Source organism: Astatotilapia calliptera, chromosome 5 (assembly GCF_964374335.1).
Source record: "Astatotilapia calliptera chromosome 5, fAstCal68.1, whole genome shotgun sequence".
NCBI classification, from domain to species: domain Eukaryota; kingdom Metazoa; phylum Chordata; class Actinopteri; order Cichliformes; family Cichlidae; genus Astatotilapia; species Astatotilapia calliptera.
In genome coordinates this window covers 37,900,708-37,925,124 of record NC_137426.1, presented here as the reverse complement: position 1 = coordinate 37,925,124, position 24,417 = coordinate 37,900,708, and the positions used below count along the sequence as shown (strand labels likewise).

Sequence of the window (24,417 nt, the reverse complement as noted above, 5' to 3'; positions counted from 1 at the left end):
GCACCATGCCACCACTCTAGATGCTTTTCATGTGTGAAAGAATGTTACGAATATTGTCAGCACTGCTTCAAGTGTGGGAGATGTGAGCATTTTGTGCAGGTTTCAACGCACCAAGCACCTTTCAAACAAGATAGCATTCTGATCTTCAAGTCTCATGAGAGTAGGGAGAGTAGAAAAGCGCTATATAAGAATCAGTCCATTTACCATTCATGAGAACCCACAGTGGCCTGAAGGACTGAAGGAAGTTCTGCGATACCCTTTTATCAGTAAAGGCTAGTATGACACCAAATATTGTTTTCAAAATCCCACGAACCATGACATCGTAGTGCCAAATAGGAATGTTATGGAAACTTTGCGGTCTGTTGGATCAATATATCCTGCTAATATATTGAAAACTGACTGGATACCTACTGCATCAGTCCATTATGCCCAGGCACATCTACCATTGAACACTAGGATCCACCTATCAAGTTGTTAATCAGATGTTAAGAGAAGAATCACAATCATTCTTTAGGTCTGACAACGACATAGGATGTGCTGAGAACTTGCAAACGAACACTTCCATGAAAGATAACGAGCCAGTGACACCGACTTATCTCTCTGTACCAAAGCCCTTGTATCAGGAGATGAAAAACTACCTGCAGGACTTCTGAGCTCAAGGGTCGATGGAAAAATCCACCTCATCATACTCCTCTCTGGTAGTCTGTAGGATGTCACGACAGTGCTGCAAAGAGTTAGGGAGAATGGAATCAAACTAAAAGCAAGGAAGTGCAATCTGTTTAGAGCAGAAGCAAGGTAACTTGGCGGGATTGTGTCAGCAGAAGGAAGCAGGATAAACCCCACAGATAGCACTGCTATGACTGCTTTGAAAGACAAACAGCCAGGTACTGTTGGTGAATTAAGAGCAATGTTGGGACTGTTCAGTTATTACAAACAATACAGGATTTTGATGGAATCGCCAATTCTCTGTATGACCTGCTCAGTGGACCTGCAGACATTGAGACCCAGCGAAACAAAAGATTAAAGTGGCAGATAAAATAAAACAACAGTAGTTGTCCCTTCAAGTACACATATTTAGTGTAGTGACATGCACCAGTCAGTGGTAGAGCAGTTGATAGACTGTTTAACTCAGCCTCCTGTTATAGGCTTTCCAAAATTTTCAGAGCCATTCATCGTGAAATGTTGCTTTGTGCAATTTCTTGCATTTCTCGTACTTTAACTGCAGTTGAGAAGAATTACCATTTGCGTTCAGAGTTTCTAGCTCTCAAATGGGTGATCACAGAAAAATTCTGCAATTACCTCTATTATGCAACATTCTTCACAATGTACACCAATAATTATCGACTTACCTACATGCCAAACTGAATACAACAGGGTGACGATGGGTAGCAGAACTGGCAGATTTCCACTTCACGATTAAAATGTGAAGGAAAATGTGGTTGTAGACAGTCTTTCCAGCATGGTGTAGACACGATGAAAGGGTTCATGGAGGAAATTACATGTAATGTGATTGGAGCAGCTACACAGACAGTGGAAAGAATGAATCCAGTGTGTCGTGTCCATGGTCTCAGTTAACTGTGCAGCCATGGCCACAGATGTTTCCATCATACCACTGACAAAAAGCCAGATCAACCAGGAACAAAGAAGTGATCTGATTTGGTGTAACCTAACACAAGAAAAACCATCAAGTTCAGAACTAAAGCACTTCAACTCACAGGTAATATCTAAGACAACAAATTGAAGATGGATGAGAATCTTCTTGCACAAAGAAACAGCCAACCAAAAACAGCTGGTCTTACCAGAAAAACACGAAAGTACAAGACTAAAGGAGATACATGATGAATGGGGCCATCAAGGTGTTGAAATGAATGTTATCGGTTCTACCAGTTCTACTGGCCGCATATGCAACGAGAAGTAGATGATTATGTAATAAAGACGGTCTGTCTGCATAAAACTCAAGATCCATCTCATTACAGCAGTGCACCACTGACTAATATTGTCACTACTTAACCACTGAGACTTCTATCAAGTGATTTCCTACACCACAACAAATGCAAGACAGTTATGAATACATCCTTGTTGTCACTGTTTTACACACTTCAGGTGTATGCTACAACTTCCAAAACAGGTTATACAGCTGCAATCAAAATCCTTAATGACAGCATGAATACATCATAAACACGGTGTTGAATTTGAAAACATGTTGTTTGTACAACTGAAAAACTACTGTGGAGTTGCTGGATCCAGGACTATTCTCTACCATCCCCAAAGGAATGGGCAAGTGGAGCAGTTTTATAGGATACTATTCCAGATGCTGAAACGCTCTCTGAGAAGCAGAAGGCACTAATCAAGAACTAAGTCAATGCACTCAATAGCAAATGGACTCTTCAGCACAGAATTCAATTTGATTCGATTTTTATTTTTCTTGGAGCTTAACACACAGACCCAAAGCACACCACAGTCACTTGTATCACTCTCATGGACCTTTATCAAACGTGAGTGTTGCTTGTCACCTGCTCTGGCCCCTGGAACACAATTGATTATGGTTGCTGGCAACCGTGGCTCAGGGGGTTGGGAAGCGCATCTGTAACCGGCAGGTCGCCGGCTTGATCCCTGGGCTCTCTGTCCTGGTCGTTGTGTCCTTGGGCAAGACACTTTACCCTACTGCCTACTGGTGTTGGCCAGAGGGGCCGATGGCGCGATATGGTAGCCTCGCTTCTGTCAGTCTGCCCCAGGGCAGCTGTGGCTACAACTGTAGCTTGCCTCCACCAGTGTGTGAATGTGAGAGTGAATGAATAGTGGTATTGTAAAGCGCTTTGGGTGCCTTGAAAAGCGCTATATAAATCCAATCCATTATTATTATTAATTTTGAGGAAATCCATTATTAAGCTCTTTTTTGAAAAACTCTGTTGTACATGCACAGTGCGTCATTAAGAGAAAAAGTAATTATCTCAAACTGGTTAAGGCTCTGTAAGGCCAGCTAATTCAAAGAAAGCCTGTAGAGCACACTGGCCATTTATATTGTTGGATGTGTTTCAGTGAACATATAAAGAGCAGCTATATTTAAAAGCACTACATTATCTCAACCACAAAAAAGTGACAAAGTGGCTGGATCACACAACATGTAGCTATTGTGGCTTTGTTGTCTACTCTGCTCATTTTCATTTCCTGTGTTGAAACATTGAAGTAAAACAATGAAACAAACAAAATCAGTCTGCACACAAAATACATCTCATTTTGACTTGATCATTAATGTTTGTGACATTCAGGTTAAACATGACATCCTTATGCTTATTACTACACTTACATATTTGACAGTACAGCTAAAAGGTTCCTTGCAGCAGTAATGGTACTAGTTCATGAACTTTCCTGTGGAGACACTTTCAGTTTCAGACAATTCTGATTGGTCACGTGTTTGTAGTTTTTTTGTTGTTTGTTTGTTTGTTTGTTTTATTTTGTGATTTTTTAAAAAAATGTAATTATTCTTTTAAATTTTTTCATGGTTTTGCAGGATACAGTGGAATCTGTGCACTCAGTAATAATCTCAAAGGCCTTTTTGGTCCCTTGAAAAAGGTTTCTGCGATTAAAAGTTTTTGATAGTGCTGCTTTTTAGGGGACGGACCAGTGGAAGAGAAATTGTTACTTATTAGACTTTTTTGGCCATTTTCATAATATTGTACAAAGTACTAAACAAGAACTATGACTGTATGTGTGTGTATATGTGTGAACATTGTCAGCTGGTACGCTGTGTGCCCTTACAACCCTGTCTGCCTTACAACGGCGCCATCAAGGTCTATCAAGTGCCCAAGATGATCAACCTTATGAGGCCAGAAGTCTTTAAAGACATTGTGTGTCTAAAAGGTGTAATCTGAGAGATTTACAAAATGTGCCCAAAAAATCAGAGCATGTAATTTGCATGCTGTTTATCTGCTACATACTTTTCATAAAGGTACATTTCCATTTCAAGCTCCCTTGGGTCAGATTTCCAAAATATCCTCGTGCACTGATTAATGGTGAGGGCACCTCCAAATAATTTTCTAAGATTTTCAGAACCAGTCATTTGAGTAAAGCGATCTGCGGCTCAGTTTTTTAAAGATACAGCGGGGGATATTTGATCCCATTTCTAAGTATGCTCATTTATATTGACATGAACCATTTCTAATTTTTATGGAAAATAAATTACTGTCAACCAGCAACTCAAAGCAACAGCTTCCTTCTCATATTTACTACACTTTAAAAACTGAAACTGGCATTTACTTAAAAATTTTGAGGCAACACTTTTACACTTAAAAATATTGAGTAGGTTGGAAACTAGTCAAATCTGTTCAATATACTTGATCAATTGAATAACTAAAGCTTAAACATATTAAGTTGAAATCAATAATTGTAGTTGTTACACAAACATGAAAAAATTGAGTAAATAACACTGACATGCTTGGTCAATGTAACTGAATATAGATGGTCAGTTGATCCAAAATTTTGTTCCATTTACTTAATATTGTAAACTGAACGTAATCAAAATTGTACTTAATATTAAATATGTTAAATGGCCTGCATTTGTATAGCGCTTTACTTTGTCCCTATGGACCCCAAAGCGCTTTACACTACATCCAGTCATCCTGAAAGTGTGTGTGAATCATTTAGTCATTCACACACACATTGTTGACGACATGCTACATTGTAGCCACAGCTGCCCTGGGGCCCTCTGACCACCACCAGTAGGCAGTAGGCAACCAGTAGGTGACCGAGACTGTCGGTGCCGGGGCTCCAACTGGCAACCTTCCGATTACAAGACGAACTGCCAACTCTTGAGCCAATTATTGTATTTCACTGGTAGTCTAAGTCTGAAAAACCAAACAAACTAATATGTAGTTGTGTGTTTCATAATACATGTATGAAAAATGACCACGTTAACATTTTTCCAAACGAAATTTAATTTTCATAAACATGGAAATAACTCGAAATAAACAAGCACTAAAAAGACAAGAGCCTTTTCCCTTTTAGCTCAAAGCCTCACATACTTGAAGGATAGATGTCAAACCAGGACAGCAAACACAAAAGCTCAGAATATTTAAAAAACAAAACGAACGAAACAATGGAAAAGGCTCATGGTACTCAATTACTCTACGTTATCGTGTTTTACTTACACTTTTCAGTTGTAGTTGCTGACAATAAATAATACTGATTTGAATAATTAATGATTTTAGTACAAGATACTGATGAGTATAGATACGTATTTCTCAAATGTTTTGATTCAATTTTAAACAAAAATATTAAGTACATGCAAAGAAGGTATTCTGTAAACCAGATACTAAATTTATTGTCTGAGATAAATGTAAATAAATACCTTAATTTAACACAAACACATATGTTAACATTTTAGACATTTATTTCAACTCATCAAACTCAAATAATTACTAAAATGATATTCATAGATTTTATTAGGCTCATCTAACTTATATTTATAGTGATAGTTACTAAGCCTCTGAATTCCTTTTTAGAGTGTACATGATTAAGGTCTGGAGACTGATGAGGCCAATCCGTGACCTTAATGTACTTTTTTGTTCTCAGTGTGATGCTTAAAGACCTATCCACAACCTATCTTCTGTCTTCTAGCTGTTGGAGGTTCGCATCCAGGATTCTACAGTAGATGGCTCGTTGATGTGATGGTGTCTTCCCATACCCTCAGCAGAACAATAGCCTTAAATCCTGTTTTTACCTCAGTATACACACACACACACACGCGCACACACACACACACACACACACACGCGCACACACACACACACACGTTTGTGTGTGTGTGTGTTCAGGATCCCCATAGGGGACCGGTCCCATTGTGCTTTTAACAACAACGGAGACAAGTAGAAACTGCTGCATATAAGAATGAACAAGTGAAATGCGGTTATCAATTGAAAAGCCATCATAGTGGCTAAGATGAACAGGTACATGGTTAAATATGTACTGTAAGTAGGGCACAGAAAGGAACTGGCAGGAATAACAGAAGGACAAAGCACAGATACAGATAGAGCAGTCGCCCATGACAGTAAGACCAGACTGACCAACCTGTGCACTACCTACAAGAAGGCCTATGACTCAATGCCACACGTGGATCCTGGAATGTCTACAACTCCACAAGATTAACAGGACTCTAAGAGTCTTTATCAGAAGTCTGACCAACACTAGAGGCCAACTTACAGCAAATTGCATCAAGTGTGGGATTTACCATGCTCTGTCCCCACTGCTATTCTACATATGCCTTCACCCTTAGTGAAAGCATTGACAAGACTGGCATGTGGATATTGATTATGGAATGGAGCAATCCTCAGCCACCTCCTCTACATGAAAAATAAATGATGGTCTAGCTCAGGGGTGTCAAACGTACGGCCAGCGGGCCAGATCAGGCCCGCAAGCGGGTTTAATCTGGCCCGTGAGATGATTTTGTAAAGTATAAAAATGAGCAGCAATTTTTCAATAAAGAAAGTGCTTTTCCAATTGTGTCCATTGGATGGCGCAATAGCAATTGTGAGCTACTTTGTTTTGCCTGTGAAATTTAAACCTGATGTGCTTTGGCACCCTCATTGCCCCAATATGTCTCTGTCAAAAAAGAGAAAAGTGGATGCAGAGTGCAGAGTGTTCCAAGAAAAATGGTCATCCTCCTATTTATTCACGGAAGTGAAAGCTGTAAGTTTGGTGTGTTCCCAGCATGTTGCAGTGCTGAAAGAATATAACCTCCGTCGCCACTATGTGAGTCTTCATGCCGACAAATATGACAACTTTCAAGGACAGCAGAGAAGAGTGAAGGTGAATGAACTGTTGGCGGGTCTGAAGAAACAATAGCAGACATCAGTGACACTGCAGTGAAAGCTAGCTACCTCGTTGCTAACGAAATTGCACTAGCTTCCAAACCATTTAGTGAGGGTGAATTTGTACAAACATGTATGATGAAGGCATCGGAGATTGTGTGCCCTGAAAAGCGCCAGGCCTTTGCAAATATCAGCCTGACAGGAAACACGGTTGCCGACAGGATTTCTGATCTTTCAGTGGATTTGGACAGACGGTTGAAGCAAAAAATAGTCATTTATTGTGTTTTCAGTTGCAATTGATGAAGGCACGGACATTACAGATGTTGCACAACTGGCAATTTTCATCCGCGGAGTTGATGACACATTGACCGTCACCGAGGAGTTCGTGGAGTTGGTACCGATAACAGATACAACGACCGCAGCTGATATTTTCACCGCACTCGTCGGCGCGCTGGACAGGGTCGGAGTGGACTGGTCCCGCGCTGTCAGCCTGGCTACAGATGGTGCGCCCTCAATGATCGGGAAGAAAGCAGGCGTTGTAAAAAAGTTCAGAGATAAAGTGCAATCTGCAAATGCAGGACATGATTTTTGGACTTTTCACTGTATTTTGCACCAGGAGGCTTTGTGTTGCAAGTCACTGAAAATGGATAACGTCATGAAGGTGGTCATCCAAACTGTTAATTTTATCCAGAAGCCTCAATCACCATCAGTTTGACAGTCTTCTCAGAGAGAAAGACCACATCTATGACCTGCCATACCACACTGAGGAAAGATGGTTGAGCCGAGGTGCTGTGCTGAGGCGTTTCTTTGATTTACGAGAAGAAATTGTTTTTTGCTCGCCGTTCACCGTGAATCCCTCTGATCTGCCCGTCCGGATCCAACTTGAAATAATAGACTTGCAGTGTGACTCGGATTTGAAGGGCAAATTTGCCGCAGCTGGCTTGAACACATTCTATCAGAATCTCTTGCCAGGTTACCCCAACTTGACAGCCCTCGCTGCAAAACTGTTGAGCATGTTCGGAACCACGTATCTTTGTGAGCAAGTTTTCTCTGTAATGAGCATAAATAAAACAAAACTGCGCTCAAGGCTCACGCACAGGCACTCGAATCACATCCTGAAGTTAGCTGCCGCTCAGGATGTGAAGCCTGATATTGATGAGCTGGTGAAAGCTAAAAGATGCCAGGTATCAGGAGTCAAATAAACGATGCAACCCCACTGAAAGTGCTGCATGACACACCCTGATGTAGTTCTGTGATCTGTGAAACAGTTCTGTGAATCACTGAGGCACTGTGTGCTTGTGTGTTCTTTGTCCTCAGAATTTTCAAATAACTTGAGATGTTTTATGATTAATAGCTATGTTGTGCCTGTACTATTTTGAACATACCGTCCACAGGCTCTAGCTTTATTTTTATGTTGATTGTATTAAAACAAAGAAAACAATCTGAAGTTGTTGTTTTTAAGTTATATATACAATGATTTTACCAGTCCTGCCCACTTGAGAATAGACTTTTCTCCATGTGGCCCCTGAACTAAAATGAGTTTGACACCCCTGGTCTTGCTAAACACCAACCAGAATGAATGGCATTGTTGCTGCAGGATACTGTAATAATCAGGCTGGTTTAGTATGCATTGAAATTTGAATAAATCCCCACCAGTGTCACCAGTAAAATACCCCCACCCCATCACACCTCTTTCTCCATGCTTCAAGGTGGGAATCATTCAGGTAGAAACCATCCTTTTCTGCGTCACACAAAAACACACGGGGTGGAACCAAAGATCTCAAATTTGGACTCACTAAAGCACAGATTTCCACTGGTCTGATGTCCAGTCCTTGTGTTTCTGACCCAAACAAATATCTTCTATAAAAGTCTTCCAGGTCCTGAGGCATAAAAACAGCCTCAGACCATCACACTACCACCACCTTGTTTTACTTGATGTATGATGTATGGTATGATGATCCTTTTCTGAAGTGCTATGTTACTTTTATGCCTTCCAAAAAGTTTAACTTTTGTCTCGTCAGGCCACAGACTATTTTCCCAAAATCTTGAGAATCATTATTAAATTCCTTTCTTTTGAATTCTTTTGGCGACAGAGAAAGACTGGACTCAGAGTGGTCACAGCTCAACAAATTATCTTTATTTTACATTTTTGGAAATGGAGGCCTGAACACACGAACACACAAGCTCAGGTCTGAATTCTTTGCCAGCTAAATCCGTGTATGTATATTTTTGCACTATGTCACACCCACACACAGTTGTGATCAAAACAACTCCTTCAGTGTTACTAGTTCCGCTTTTCTGTCTGGTTTCCTGTGTTTCATTAATATGCCTCTGCACTAAGCTTCCCCTTTCTTTACTTCCCCTTACTGAAGTCTTGGTTGCCAGGGCAACCTGTCAACCTCTGACCTAGTTCTTTGTCACCTCTGGGCCTGGTTTATAAAGGCCTCTATTATTAAAATACATAAAACAATATAATCAGAAAATAAGCATTAAGAATACATATTTATTTCTTAACATCATCAAGATGTTTTCTGGAAAAACCGAGATGAGCCTTCATCTTCCTTTTGGTCAGCAGTATTGGAACTCGACCATGCAGGCTATTTTTCCCAGTCTCTTTCTTATGGTGGAGTCATGAACACCGACCTTAAAGAACTCCGGGCAAGTGCGGCCCGGAGTTCTTTGGATGTTGATCTGGGGTCTTTTGTGACCTCTTGGATGAGTTATTTCTAGGTCTTGAGTTAATTTTGGTTGGCCGGCCAAGTCTGGAAAGGTACACCACTAGCTCTCACTGTGGTTTGCTGGAGTCCCACAGCTTTAGAAATGGCTTTGGCCTTTTCCAGACTGAGATCTCAGATTTACTTTGTTTGTCATTTGTTCCTGAATTTCCTTGGTTCGCAGCATGATGTTGCATGATGCTTTTAAGGATCTTTTGGTCTACTCTACTTAGTCAGCCAGATCGTATTTAAGTGATTTCTTGATTGGGAAAATGTGTGGTAATAATCAGGCCTGGGTGTGGCTAGAGAAATTGAACTCAGCTTTCAAAGGATGTGATACGTCACAATTAATTTATTTTAGAACAGGTGGCTGAACAGCCAGTCGGTTGCATGCAGACTAATGACACCACATTTTAGCACCTGCTCAGATTGTTTTGGAATCCCAGCCGAGCTGGCACTATTTTATTACCTGGTACCAGGTACTATAACCTAATAGAAAACCCTGAAAACATGGCAAACTGCAGCGAGTAGGTACTAGTGGAAAAGGGGCTTACGTAACAAACAAAATGTCAGCAAGTTATCAAATAATTATTTTCCCACTGTATAGTTATATACTTTTTGAGTTTATTAAATAGAAATCTAATAAATAAATAAAAAACACTGATTGGTATGCGTTTATGGCTGATTACTGAAAATCACTGACTGATGCAATCTCATAAACTTACAATTACTATATTAAAAATACATAAGCGTAAGTGCTGGTTTGTGGAAGACTCCGTGTTGCCTCGCCATCTTGAATACATTCGCGAAGATGTGAATCACTGTTTGACCTAATTGCTTTTTCTCCAATGGAAGAAATTTTTAATTTGTGTCTAAACCTTTAAGAGTCTCAAGAAATGAAGGAGCATACCTGTGTTATCATCTAAGATGGAGTCCCATTGTTAGCAGATTAGACATGCAATGCTTTTTTTTGCTATGTTTCCCAGTGTAACAATGTTAGATCTGCTTCAAAGAAGGTTTTGGTAACAACAGCTAGCAGGACTGATGAAGACACCCGTGCTTACCGACAGAAAAGTTAAGGATATCTTCAGCCTCATCCAAAGTAAATAGATGTGAACACATTGATAGCTAAGGTAAACAGCACACTGACAGCGTATACTTGGTACAGATGAGCAGTGAACACAGTTTTTGTCCTACAGCGTCTGCTTTAATTTGAATATACAAGGGGAATAAAACAGAATTCAGTTGACTGCAAAGTGCAATCTGATGACATCTGAGATTTTACACACTGCAACTTTAAACCAGCATGGCTTCTTCAATTCTACATAGAACCAAAGTCTATAGACTCCCCTAACATGGATGAGAGAAGCCAGCTGAATTCTCCTGTGTCCAATATACTGACTATGAGAAATAACTGCACTTACTGTCGAATTTATCCCAGATCTGTATATAAAGTTGCACCACAACAGAGAACACAATGTTTTGGCCAACGTATGTATTTCTTATCTAGTTTAAGGAATACACATGTATCACAAGTATTGTCATATTTTCAACTTCGTTTTTCTTTATATGCCTAGTGCAGCAAAATTATTTTGGTACATTATTAATATTGCTCTCTTCCCTTTTTTTCTTGTCTGTCCATTTCCTTCCCAGGACCAGTACCAGTTCCTATACAGGACTCTACTTAGGCCCATCAGTGTCAACGTGAATGGTTTGGGTCTTCTGGCCAGAGATTTTAATGAGACAATACTGACTGTGTCAGACCGGTCCGAGAGTATGGAGCTGTTGGTCTGAAACAGGCTCTTCAGAACAAGGAGCTCTGCTGAAGAGCCTGTCCCGTGGATCCAAAACACCTGTGTTGTTCCTGAGCCCATAAAAGAAGCACTTATCTTTGAAAAACGTCAAGGAACTATCGTGGACAGGACTTTCCAATGCCTTTTTCGCCAGACTCTTGGTTAAAATTAATAACCTGATTACTTTTTTACACAGATATAAAGTTTTGATATTTATTTTTTTTCACCAATTTATGTCTTATTGTTCTCCTACTGAAGGGTTTACACCTGTTTTTAAGTTTCACAACAGTGTCAGTGGGCAGCGAGAAACACTTTTTGTCTTTTCTTGTTTGCACTATTCAGTGTAGTGTTACAGCCTACATATACTAAAGCAGACTCACTTGGATTTTCCTCAATCAGACTTTTTTTATGGAGACATTTCAGGGCTTTGACTTGTTAAGCCAACCGCTTCTGTGAAGGACATCACAAGTTTTCTGTCTCTATAACAAGATGTCTGACTTCTGCTCATCATGACGTCCTACACCATGCTCACACATCATGTTACTATTCATTAATCACAAGATTAATGGGAAGAAGCTCATGGAAGGATGACCATGAACAAGTATTTATTTAAACTGATTTATTTATTGTTTCCATTGTTTTGTTGTTACACCATTATTCACATCCAAATTAGGATACCTATGTGGTGTAACCACTGCTACTGTGAACTTTTATGGTTAATTCTTTGTATAATTCATAATATGCTTTTTAATATATGGGAGTACCGTATGTATACATATATAAATATATCCTTATCATAATAACTTTGTGATTTTTGTACACGTCCTTTGTGGCCTCCTGAATCAGACTGATTTCCATCATGTCCTATAGATTACTATTCTGCTACTCACAGCTGATTCAGCCAAACGAAGGTGGACTTCTTTAGTCCTCTATATTCTTGTATGCTGCTATGTCATCTGCACTCTCTCTCTCTCTCTCTCTCTCTCTCACACACACACACACACACACACACACACACACACACACACACACACACATATATGTAGAGAGAGATTCACACAAATATTGACCACAAACACATGATATTCCTTTGAAAAGGATTTTTGTTTTCATCCTGACAGCCAAGCATCAGTTAAGAACACAAACAGGTAGAGCTCACAAGCACCTGATGTACAGGGTGGGCCATTTATATGGCTGGTGATGGTTGGTGATATTAAAGTCCTGTTTGTGGCACATTAGTATATGTGAGTGGGCAAACTCCTCAAGATGGGTGGTGACCATGGTGACCATTTAGAAGTCGGCCATCTTGGATACAACTTTTGTTTTTTCAATAGGAAGAGGGCCATGTGACACATCAAACTTATTGGTAATGTCACAAGAAAAACAATGGTGTGCTTGGTTTCAACATAACTTTATTCTTTCATGAGTTATTTACAAGTTTCTGACCACTTATAAAATGTGTTCAATGTGCTGCCCGTTGTGTCGGATTGTCAATGCAACCCTCTTCTCCCACTCTTCACACACTGATAGCAACACCGCAGGAGAAATGCCAGCATAGGCCGTAGTTTCAGGTGCTGCACATCTTGTATCTTCACACCATAGACAATTGCCTTGTCTATGGTGTGCTTGGTTTCAACGCAACTTTATTCTTTATTCTTTCATGAGTTATTTACAAGTTTCTCTTTGTTCACAGCTATTGACATGTCGAAGAGGTTAACATGTGAGGAGCGGATCAAAATTGTGTTGATATCTGGTGAACACAGTAACCGGGTCATTGCAGCAGATTTCAATGCAAGACACGTACGAGACCACCCATCTCCCATGCTACAGTTAGCAAACTGCTTGCTAAGTTTCGTGATATTAGCTACTCAGAAATGGCACCCTTACAAACTCCAGCTACTGCAGCATCTCAGCGAGGATGACCCAGATCGGTGCACAGAATTTGCAGAATGGGCAAAACAAAAATCAGAACAGGACCCTCAGTTCACGCAGAAGATTTTGTTCAGTGATGAGGCAAACTTTTATGTGAATGGTGAAGTTAACAAACAAAACCACCGCTACTGGTCTGACACTAACCCACATTGGATGCATCCCTCCAAGACTGTTGGAACAACAAAAGTGATGGTTTGGTGTGGTATATGGGGAACAACGATAGTGGGTCCATTCTTCATCAATGGAAACCTCAAGGCCACTGGATATTTGAAATTGCTACATGATGATGTGTTTCCCTCTTTATGCACTGAAGCTGGCACGTTCCCTGAGTTTTTCCAGCAAGATGGTGCACCACCACATTATGGGTGCCAGGTCCGAGCATCCTAGATGAACAGTTTCCTGGAAAGTGGATTGGTCGTCGTGGGCCAGTTGAATGGCCCCCAAGGTCTCCCGATCTGACCCACATACACTTATTCTTCTTCTTTTTTATACTAAGTTAGTATACTGTGTTGTGTTGTTTGTTGCGTTGTGATGTGTCATATCGTGTCGTGTTGTGTTATATGTAGTGCCGACGTAGGACAGTTTTCCAATTTCATTGTAGTACTGTACTATGTATGACTGTGCAATGACAATAAAGAGTTATCTTATCTTAGACTTTTATCTTTGTGTGAAGATACGAGATGTGCAGCACCTGAAACTACAGATACTGGATGGCTGTGCTGGCATTTCTCCTGCGGTGTTGCTATCAGTGTGTGAAGAGTGGGAGAAGAGGGTTGCATTGACAATCCAACACAATGGGCAGCACATTGAACACATTTTATAAGTGGTCAGAAACTTGTAAATAACTCATGAAAGAATAAAGTTACGTTGAAACCAAGCACACCATTGTTTTTCTTGTGACATTACCAATAAGTCTGATGTGTCACATGGCCCTCTTCCTATTGAAAAAACAAAAGTTGTATCCAAGATGGCCGACTTCTAAATGGCCACCATGGTCACCACCCATCTTGAGGAGTTTGCCCCCTCACATATACTAATGTGCCACAAACAGGACTTTAGTATCACCAACCATTCCCATTTTATTACAGTTTAGCCATATTAATGGCCCACCCTGTAGTTTGAACCAGACTGATCTGCAGTTCATTAAGCCCATTCTCATTCCCAACGCGTAGCATACCAATGATTTGTCACGTCCCGAGGTGTTTCATAGTAACGCGAGAAGTAACCATCCACGTCACTATGATGCGCGCCTGATTGTGGATGGAATTCAAGAGAATGACGCTCCTGGCGGTAACAGACATTTCAGCCGTGTATTCCAGACCTAACCCTAACCTTAGTCGTATTAGATAGTGTTTTCCAAAGCAATTCATGATGAGAAAGTAAAATAAATGTACATGTCGCCTCTGTCAGTGCGCCCCAGGGTGGCTGTGGCTACAATGTAGCTGCCATCACCAGTGTGTGAATGGGTGGATGACTGGTTGTGTAAAGCGCTTTGGGGTCCTTAGGGACTAGAAAAGCACTAGACAAATACAGGCCATTTTACAGGCCATGTCTAGATTCATTCCAAACGGTTCTCATGTTTCCGAAAGGACAACATACTGATGATTTGTCACATAGCATCGGTATCTTACGTTTTGGGATGAGAATGTTTTGGTTCTCTCTGCAGTGGGCTCAATAACAGATCTATGCAATAATTTCACTGATCCAAAACAGGGTTTTCAACAGTACGTAAAGTCTACACAGGCTTTAATACTCAACGTTCTTCTTTATTATACGTTACTTCCTTTATGAAAAAAAGAACTGCTGCTTTAAGTATTTAGGTGCTTAACATATTTAATACTATACTACATATTTAAAACAAAACATCCTCATATAGTCACCATATCTGCATTTGTTTTTCGGAAACCTGAAAGCAGTGCTTGTGCTAGCACGCATTTCACATTCTAACATTCATTTACACTTTCCTAACTACAATGCAGTTTTGATCTTGTGTTCCTACCTTTATTCTCTGTGACAGTACTCATGCATTGGAACAGTTATGGCTAGTGATGTGTGATACCACTGATTTCCTTTCCGATCCGATACCAAGTAATATTCAGGGTGGTATCGACGATACTGATCCGATACCGATACTCTGTACAAAAGCTTATTTTATTTATTGTATCTCAAATTATAGCGTCATAATGATCACAGGACATCAGATTACTTGTTCTTATCACTTAAGAATGTAGAGTTCATCATATAGAAATAAAAAATCTGAAGTTGTGCTATTTGAACACCTTGCCTGCCTGCAGCACTAAAGGAGTCCATGAGAGACGTCTGTCTCGCCCTAGCAGCACCCGTCCCTCTCCTCCTCTTCAGTTCGCCTCAACATACACTCCTCATATTCTGTGATATGATTTACTCTGAGGTGTTTGACAAGGTTAGTGATGTTGCCACAACCATACATGCCAACTCTCCCGATTTTTCCGGGAGAATACTGAATTTCAGTGCCCCTCCCGAAAATCTCCCGGAGCCACCATTCTCCCGAATTTCTCCCGATTTTCCACCCGGACAACAAAATTGAAAAACCATATCACAGAATTTATAGCGCGGCCCTGCCAATTCCAGTCTCCAACAATGGCGGCAGCTACTTAGTTTTAATATTACTCTTATTTCTCTTTCTGGGTCGCAAAAAACCTTTTAAAATATTTTCAGGTGAGAATGTAGCTGTGTAAACTTCAAATATCTGAGCCTGTAACAGCAGTCTGGCGAGGAAGGAGCGGCTAGCAGGTCCCACGGGCATGTGGTGTGGAGGTTAGCCGGATAACTTGAAGTCAGTCAGTTAAATTAAACAACAGACCTTTATTCCTTGTCAGCAACATAAGACCATACAGTCAAAGGAGCTTGCAAAGAAAGACCATACAATAAGACCATACAAGCCAGCTCTCCTGCTACCCCCTTTCACTATACATAGCTACTTTAGGTAGTAAGCAGGCTGTGGAGGAATTGTTATACACCCTTATAGCATTGGTACAGTCAAAAAAAGTTAGTTCTTGAAGCAAACAATATAAAACATGCAGTGTTACTGGCTAGTCATCCTCTGGAGATGGTCCCAGACAAGGGAAACAGTCAAACATACAACACAAGCGGTTGCTCAAATCAGTACAACAGAAAACCAAAGGCTCTCATGGGCTGCGATGACGAGGGTTCAGTGGAACAGAATAAGTAATCACCCCTTATGAACAGAATAATTACATTACATACATCTTGCATGAAACCAACCCTCAGTCAACCTCAAGTTTGTTCGTATGATAACGGTTAGTCCACCTGGTACCCGTCCAACCAGCGGTCATTACGAGGCACCGGCGGGGTTGGGGAGATGGCCGCTCTCCCGGCTCTCCCGTAGCTCCATGATCCAAACACTTCAGCAGGCTCTTCTGCCGCGCCAGCGAATCCTGTAAGCAAACTCGGGGCTTCTCGACCTCTGCTTCCAAGTTTTCCACTTCAAGGTTGAGGTAAAGAGGTGTAGAGTGAGGGATGATGTACTTTGTCAGGCCAGGCGCCTCAGCATCCGGGTCGCAGCCATCTTCCTCACTTCTCGTGTCTGCGTGGGACGCCATTTTAAAAGTGTGGAAACAACTCGCTCCCACAAAAGTTATGGCGAAGTGAAAAGAGCGTTCACACACAGTACCTAAGCACATATATCAGTCAGACAGAGAGCGTCCATGCACACTCTGATGCTTCAATGCTTCACACAAAACAACACGTCCCTCTGAATGAACACTGAGTCAAAGTCACTGTAGCCTTAGCGCCGCCTATGTCGTAATGGTCCAATATCATTGAGTTGGTGGTCCGACGGAACGTACAGTTACTCACGGAGTACTCTCCCTCGGCAGGCAAGCGTGTCAAGTGATTGGTCGGTGGTCTTCCGGGCCTGCAAATATCGTTGAAATCGCGGGGAGTCGGCTCCTTCACGGCGTCCTATCGGCCAGGCCAACGCAGCCCCACGAAGAGAAAAAAAAACACACCACCTCAGCCGAAGTGTCGATCGTTGAAAAACACTGGAAAAATATCCGAGCCCACCCTCTGTCGGTCTGGATGACGATGAAGATCCAGAGAACAATGTTCGTGCGCCACTTTGTAACAGCAGTCTGGCGAGGAAGGAGTGGCTAGCAGGTCCCACGGGCATGTGGTGTGGAGGTTAGCCGGATAACTCGAAGCCAGTCAGTTAAATTAAACAACAGACCTTTATTCCTTGTCAGCAACATAAGACCATACAAGCCAGGTCTCCACGGCTCTACACTGTCCGTACATACATGTGCGGGGATCGGTAGTCGCCGGTGCCAGGCCGTTACAATGGTGAGGTCTATCCTGAGAACAGAACACGAGCAGCATGTAATGGCTGCCACGCTATACTCACACACCCCCTAGGAGACTCCCCCTCCTAGCACAGTGGTGCTATAAAACAATAAGGGTTGTTACAAGCCGACCGACACATCGTCTTCAAACCCCCGCTGTCTTTCACTACTCGGGTTAAACATGATATATAAGTCACTTTGATAACTTAAAAATGTTATTGTTTGGCTTTTTCAGTGTTTTATTTGTTCGTGAGATTAAAGTTATTAGATTAAATTAAATTAAATGTAACTTTTTTAATCCCTCGGGAGGGTTCCTCCGGGGTTTTCACACAGCTGAATAAACGTTAAACAGAAAACTGATTAAACAGAAGTGTGAGACGGCCGAGAGCTTAAGTCAGCGCCCGGTTATATTTTAGATAGCAAGGAGCAGACGGCAGTTTCACTCCACCGAGGGAGCTCATGGAGCTCCCTAATTCTGAGGTCTCAAGGTTGGCAAGTATGGCCACAACATCTCACTTTTTTTGCCATATGTATCGCTAATCAGAATCAGAATCAGAATACTTTATTAATCCCGAAGGAAATTAGGGTTGCAGCAGGCAGCACACTAATGTAACTTACAAAGGAACCTTCTGACCAACTTTACACAAACATCACATGGGGGAGACATGTCAGAAAGGTAGGCTGATAGGGAAAAAAAACAACGAAAATACATAACATGAGGTGAGAGGAGGAGAAAAAAAACTCCACTCAGACTGAGCTCCTAGTGGGAGAACAGTTAACCATGTCTCAGCTGTTTGTGGAGGTAAAATATGTCCGCACAATTACGCTCAGCCATTGTTGTGAGTGCACACGCCAAGGGGCTGCGAGACATTTATACAGCCGTATTTCGCACATGACTATGAAAGGCGGAAGAGGAAGTAGTTCCTTTGAATGTAGACAATCCGAATGTTATAGTTTCTTTCCACTGTGTTCCTGTTAATGATAAACTACAAACTTACCCTAAATTACTAAAATATCAATATTTTAATGTGAGAATCGATTCTAGAACATAAATGATTGGTATCGGAGGAATCGATATTTCAGGATCGATCCGCACATCACTAGTTATGGCTAATGGTTGAGCTACAATAGTTAGGTTTAACCTGTCAAGCACTCATGTGCACAGAACAATAACAGATAACCTGACCAAGTGTTGATAACCATGGACCACGATTTGTACAACTAAATGTGTGTGTGTGTGTGTGTGTGTGTGTGTGTGTGTGTGTGTGTGTGTGTGTGTGTGTGTGTCTGTGTGCGTGTGTGTCTGTGTGCGTGTGTGTCTGTGTGTGTGTGTGTGTGTGTTGCCACATAAACGAGTTTGTGGAGGGTGGACACACACAGCAACGATTAAACATTGTAGCTGTGTCAGAAGAAGGACAATGCAGGGCCTTATCATTCATGTTCATTTGCTTTTAGCAGCAGCTTAAATGTGTTCAAAGTAAACACTCTTTGTTTTTAGCAAATTTAGTCAAGATTAAAAAAACAAACAAACACCAGTGTAAAAATGAATTGTAAACTTAACCTCCAACTTTGACTTTCTTCTGTTTTCTTGTTGACATGTTGATTCAGGTTTTCTAATCTCTCTGGCTTTCAGTACAAAATTACAATATTCTATTTAATAGAGAACAAAAACGAATCCCCACACATCCTCATCCGGTGCAGAGCCGAAACACTGGAAGGAAAACGAATTGATGTTCAAAGCACACCTGCTCTTCATCAGACAGTGAAACACTAAGCAGCGCCATCTTAAATTGCCTGTGAACAGTCACATGACCCACAACACCCAATCAAGAATGAGATCTTATCTAGGACAAACAACTGATAAATGAAAAGATTTTAAATCTTGCATGTTGTCTCGAAAGAATGGGACTAAATGCCTAAACAAAGGCACCACAAACCACACACAAAAAAACACGAAAATAAAATCCCAAGTAGTGTCTAACAGTGAAGATAGATGCAGATACTTGCACCTGCTCCTCTATTAAACACAATGTGTCAAAAATAATAAAACTATATACACAATGTACAATATAAAGAGTATTTAAAAGATCTTAGAGTGCCATCGGGTATCTCCATCATCAAGTGTAAGAAAACTCCTAAGAGGTGCTTGCATTGTTAGATGCAGTAAGTGTACTATGACCCCTAGAGAGTGAAAAGTTCATGCTGTAAAAGTAGTATTGGTGTCCTGTCCTCATGTTGGGAGCTGCACATGCTCAGTCCCTACACAAGGCAGCTGTGATTCATATACTGAAAGTGGTTCAATTCAATTCAATGTATATAGCTCTACATCATGACAACAATCGCCTCAAGGCACTTAATCTCGTAAGGTAAAGACCCGTTAAGACTGTTATTAAAAATAAACAACAATAAAACAGAGCAGGGGGTAATATTCCACAAACAAAATAAAATTAACTTTAACCTGGTAAATTTATAAGCAAAAAACTTGGATATTGTCATGCATGATTCGTTAAGAACAAGTAATAATGTAGGGCTCAAACTTCATCTGATTTAGGCACACTCTTTGAGATTTGACATATTTGACTGAATCCTGGATCCCTGTTAAAGATCTGTGCTTGCAGACTGAAGTTCTTTTAGTTGTTTCCTTCTAGAACTAGCTTTATGGTGATTCTGTGGCTTACAGGCAAAGAGCAGGCTCAGTTTTCCTGCTCTGGTTACAATGTTCTCTCTCTCTCTCACACACACACACACACACACTTATTCTTTTCTTTGACATGAGGATGTTTTTCGATGATATCCTGTACCTGTACTAGAAATAAACTCTTGTGGTTTTGCGTTCTGAATGAATATGTGAAACTGTTTTTTCAAACTGCACAAAACAGATGATATGTTGAATGATGAAACAATAAGAGGAACACACGTACTTTTGTTTTAACAACGTCTCCTTCCCATGCAGAAACCCGTGTTCCGTTCTCTTGCTGACCCTTCCTAATATGACTTTGCTTTACATCACTGCTGTGTACTGCAGTATTTCAGATGAAGAGACGCTTCAAAAGATATAAAAAACAGAAGCTCAACAACAATGCTAAACATCATCTACCAAAAAAACACCCCCCGCCCCCCTTATGTTTCTGGGTTGTTGGCTTTTTTAAAAAAGCATGGTCACCAGAAAAAAGACAAAAATATTTTTTTAAACTTTCTTTCCTGAAAATTCAATAATGGGCGCAACCTTTTAATATTGATGGCATTTTTCTGTTACTATAGAAAAGTGGGAAGGAAAACTCAACTAGGACCTTCACTGTAGAGGACGCATGTATTCCTTTAGTTATGCAGTGTTATACAGTTTGATAACACTCACTTTATGAAGTAAAAGGCGTGGTGATGGAGTGGCTCATACCTCCGACCTTTACAGAAATGCCCTCTGGAAAAGGAGCTTGAGTTTTCACACTTGTAACTAAGACCACTTAGTGTGGCCATTCCATACTCATACTCGTTTTCGTCTAAAAACGCTCTGCGTGCACACTAGTGTTTTCAATCATTTCCGAACAGTTGTTTTTCCACACTGAGACATCTGAAACGCTTATGTTCTGTTATGAAACGGCTGTGAGCAGGCAGGAAAAGGACCAAAAGTGCTGACTCCGGAGACAGACGTGAACTCAAAAAACAGCTTTAATGCTGAACTCAAAGTAACAAACCTCCAAAGTACAAACATTAACGTAGGCAGGGAAAAACAAAACACACAGCATACATGAGGGTAGATAAGAGTAGATCGCAACAATGACAAACTGAAACACAGGGCTTAAATACACAGAGGGAGCAATCAGGGAATGGACAACAGGAGGGAAACACAGCTGGGGGCAAATCAGAACTAACGAGACAAGGAAGCGTAAACTGAACACACTGAGATAAGACAGAGACCTTCAAAGTAAAACAGGAAACACATAACACAGACTGAACAAAAGACAGACTCACATGCAGGCACTACAGAGGGAACAGAGACGTGGGACAGACACAGACACTGACTGGACACGGGAATATAGCGGACAGGGGAGACAGCAACTAAGGATTACACAGAGACAAACCATAAGACATGACTCTAACAAAAACCCAAAGACTAGAAATTATAAATAATATAATAAACTCAAAAACCCTGGGTCGACGACCCAGGCATCCTAACAGTATCCCCCTCTAAAGGGCTGGCCCAAACCGACACCAAAACAAAAAACAACCCAACCAGGGTGGGCGGTGGGGGAAAACAGGAAGGAGGGCTCGAAACAAACCGAACACAAGGAGCCAGAAACAAAAAAAAGTGCAAACACTAGAGCCAGGAAAGCAACAGAACAAAAACAGGCTCACGACAGGCGCAGGCGGCCAGGAAAAACAGGTCACAAAATGTTCAAGGGGCCAGCCCAGAGGCTGACGGCACAACAGTCCAAACCCAGGCAGTTCGGGGGGGCGGCCCAGAGGCTGACGGCCCAAGAGCCCAGAAAACAGTTCAGGAGGCCGGGCAGGCGGGAGGCACCGGCGGCGACGGAGCAGGTCAGGAGGCCGGCCGGGCGGGAGGCACCGGCGCAGTTCAGGGGCCCGTCCATAACGGCAACGATGTCCAGTCATCGGCCTGGAAAGCGGCCGGACAGGACGTGCAGGACGAGTAGGACGAGTAGGCCGGACAGGACGTGCAGGACGTGCAGGACGAGTAGGCCGGACAGGACGTGCAGGACGAGACGGCATGGAGACCTCAGGCGTAGATGAAGCTAGACGGAGAGAGGCAGGACCAGGCGACGCTGAAGGCGAAGACACGGAGGCTGGACCAGGCGACGCTGAAGGCGAAGACACGGAGGCTGGACCAGGCGGAGCTGAAGACTCGGAGGCCGGACCAGGCGGCGCTGAAGACTCGAAGCCGGGCCAGGCGGAGCTGAAGACTCGGAGGCCGGGCCAGGCGAGGGCGAAGACTCGGAGGCCGGGCCAGGCGGGGACGAAGACTCGGAGGCCGGGCCAGACGAGGGTGGAGCTGCAGGCGACAGCGTGGGAGCCGGGGCAGACACAGACACTGACTGGACACAAGATGATTCAACCTGCTTCGTTTCTGTCTATTTACTTACTATTTACTTTTCCGGCTCTTTGAAACATCACGGCAAAATGTCAAGGAAAAGCACCGAGCTTTTTAAACTCGGTCAGGGGGCTGCTGCTGCAGGCCCCGGATCGGCAGCAGCCCCCTGGCCTTGGTGTGTTCCAGAAAGCGGGGGTGCCTACTGAGGTCAGCGGGGGAACTGACCCCAGATAGCACATAAAGAAAGCACAGATATCATGACACCATAACACAATAAAAAACACAGACAAGCAACATGGGCAAATATTCCAGTGGGAGGCATTGGATTCAGGTGGGGGAGGGTAGTGGTGAGGGCATATCAGTATGTGTGTGTGTGTGTGTGTGTGTGTGTGTGTGTGTGTGTGTGTGTGTGTGTGTGTGTGTCTTGTGTTCAGCCTTAGAGAGTGTCCTTTTGCCTCTTAGGCTAAAATCAACAGTCCGCAGCCTATGCAGGTGACCTTGAGGAATAGGGCAGAGAGTCAGGTTGTTCTCGTATCTCTAGGATAAATTGTTGTTCTCCTCGACGTCAACCTTCAACCGTTGTCCAGTCGGTGCCGTCAGGGTGGGGGGTAGCCGCAAGAGATGTTGTAAATGTTGTTTTGGGATGAACAAACTGCATCAATTTTACAGTCGTTCTTAATGTCCATCACTGGTCTCCTGTTGTGTCATCCGTTGCGAGCTCCTCCAAGATCTTTCCCATATTGCGTTCAGTAAGAACAGTCTACTCACAGCTCTTCCCACAGTTTCAATCATAGCGGCCAGCTTTGTGGGGGTTTGAACAGTAGTCAGCGCTTTCTTAAATTTTCGATAAGCCAGGACCGAGCCAGCTCTGATTAGCAAGAACCCCGTTATCATGGTTCCAAAAAGGTAGATGTCTTCAATGTCCTCAATAGACAGTCCCACCAGGGACACGACGTGCTACTTCTGCCACCCGTTCATCGTGTATCCAGCAGGGAACGTCCCTCCAGGACACTGGGGTTCTCCCGACCCCAGGCTTGTCGTCGAGAAGAGAGTGTCAATTGCATTAAGGGACCAGCGGATCAAATCCATGGTTCTTCTTTAGGTTTTAGAGAACAAGAGCGAGAATGAGAGGCTCTCTCAAGGTTAGAGTCAGACAAGACCAGACAAGGACAAAGAAGCAGCAAGCAGGGAAGATAAGGGGAAGGAGAGGGTGAGAGATGCATCTGCCTCGTCTGAGAGCCACAGTGAATAAATGCATGTAGACACTGAGGGTTCTCAGAAGGGCCCGTGCTGACACCTGCTGCTCTCTGGCAGGAAGCACCATGCCTTCGCGTGTTTCAAATGCACTTTAGAACAGCATGCAGCAACACTACATATGAGCGCGCGGAGGGAGGTTTGAGGTCTTCTTACACCCCCATTTTCTGTTAGCCATTGGGGTGGAGGGGCTGGAAGCAGGCGTTGGCTGTCCCATTGGAGTCTGATGTGCGGATCCTCCCTGCTGCTGCTGAGCCGGGGCGATCTGCTTGTTTCCACCACAGGGAAAAGGTTAACACCTCCTGGGTCTAGGTTTGGTTTCCCCCTCTGGGGGCGAGGGTACCTGGACCTGGGGTATAGAATTTGTTTGGGGAGTGTGATTGTGTGTACAGTTTCTATTTGTGTCTGTCTCCACGTTGGTTGAGTATTTGTATATGTGTGCATGAGGGTGGGAATGCATGAACATCTCAGGCTCCCCAAGTTATGGATCCTTATCTCCCTTCACCACACTCCCTGCCGGTGGCTGATGCC

General features: G+C 42.5%; 1 protein-coding gene across 1 annotated transcript in view; it reads left to right on the top strand.

Moving 5' to 3' along the window:
- The window catches only part of LOC113023072 (receptor-type tyrosine-protein phosphatase gamma-like), a 358,096-nt gene extending 339,188 nt beyond the window's left edge, over positions 1-18,908 (top strand). The window contains exon 13 of the mRNA XM_080301449.1: positions 11,174-18,908. Within this exon, the coding sequence (XP_080157575.1) occupies positions 11,174-11,208 (35 nt within the window). The 3' untranslated portion in view covers positions 11,209-18,908. The remainder of the gene's footprint in view (positions 1-11,173) is intronic.
- The last annotated feature ends 5,509 nt before the right edge of the window (positions 18,909-24,417 follow it).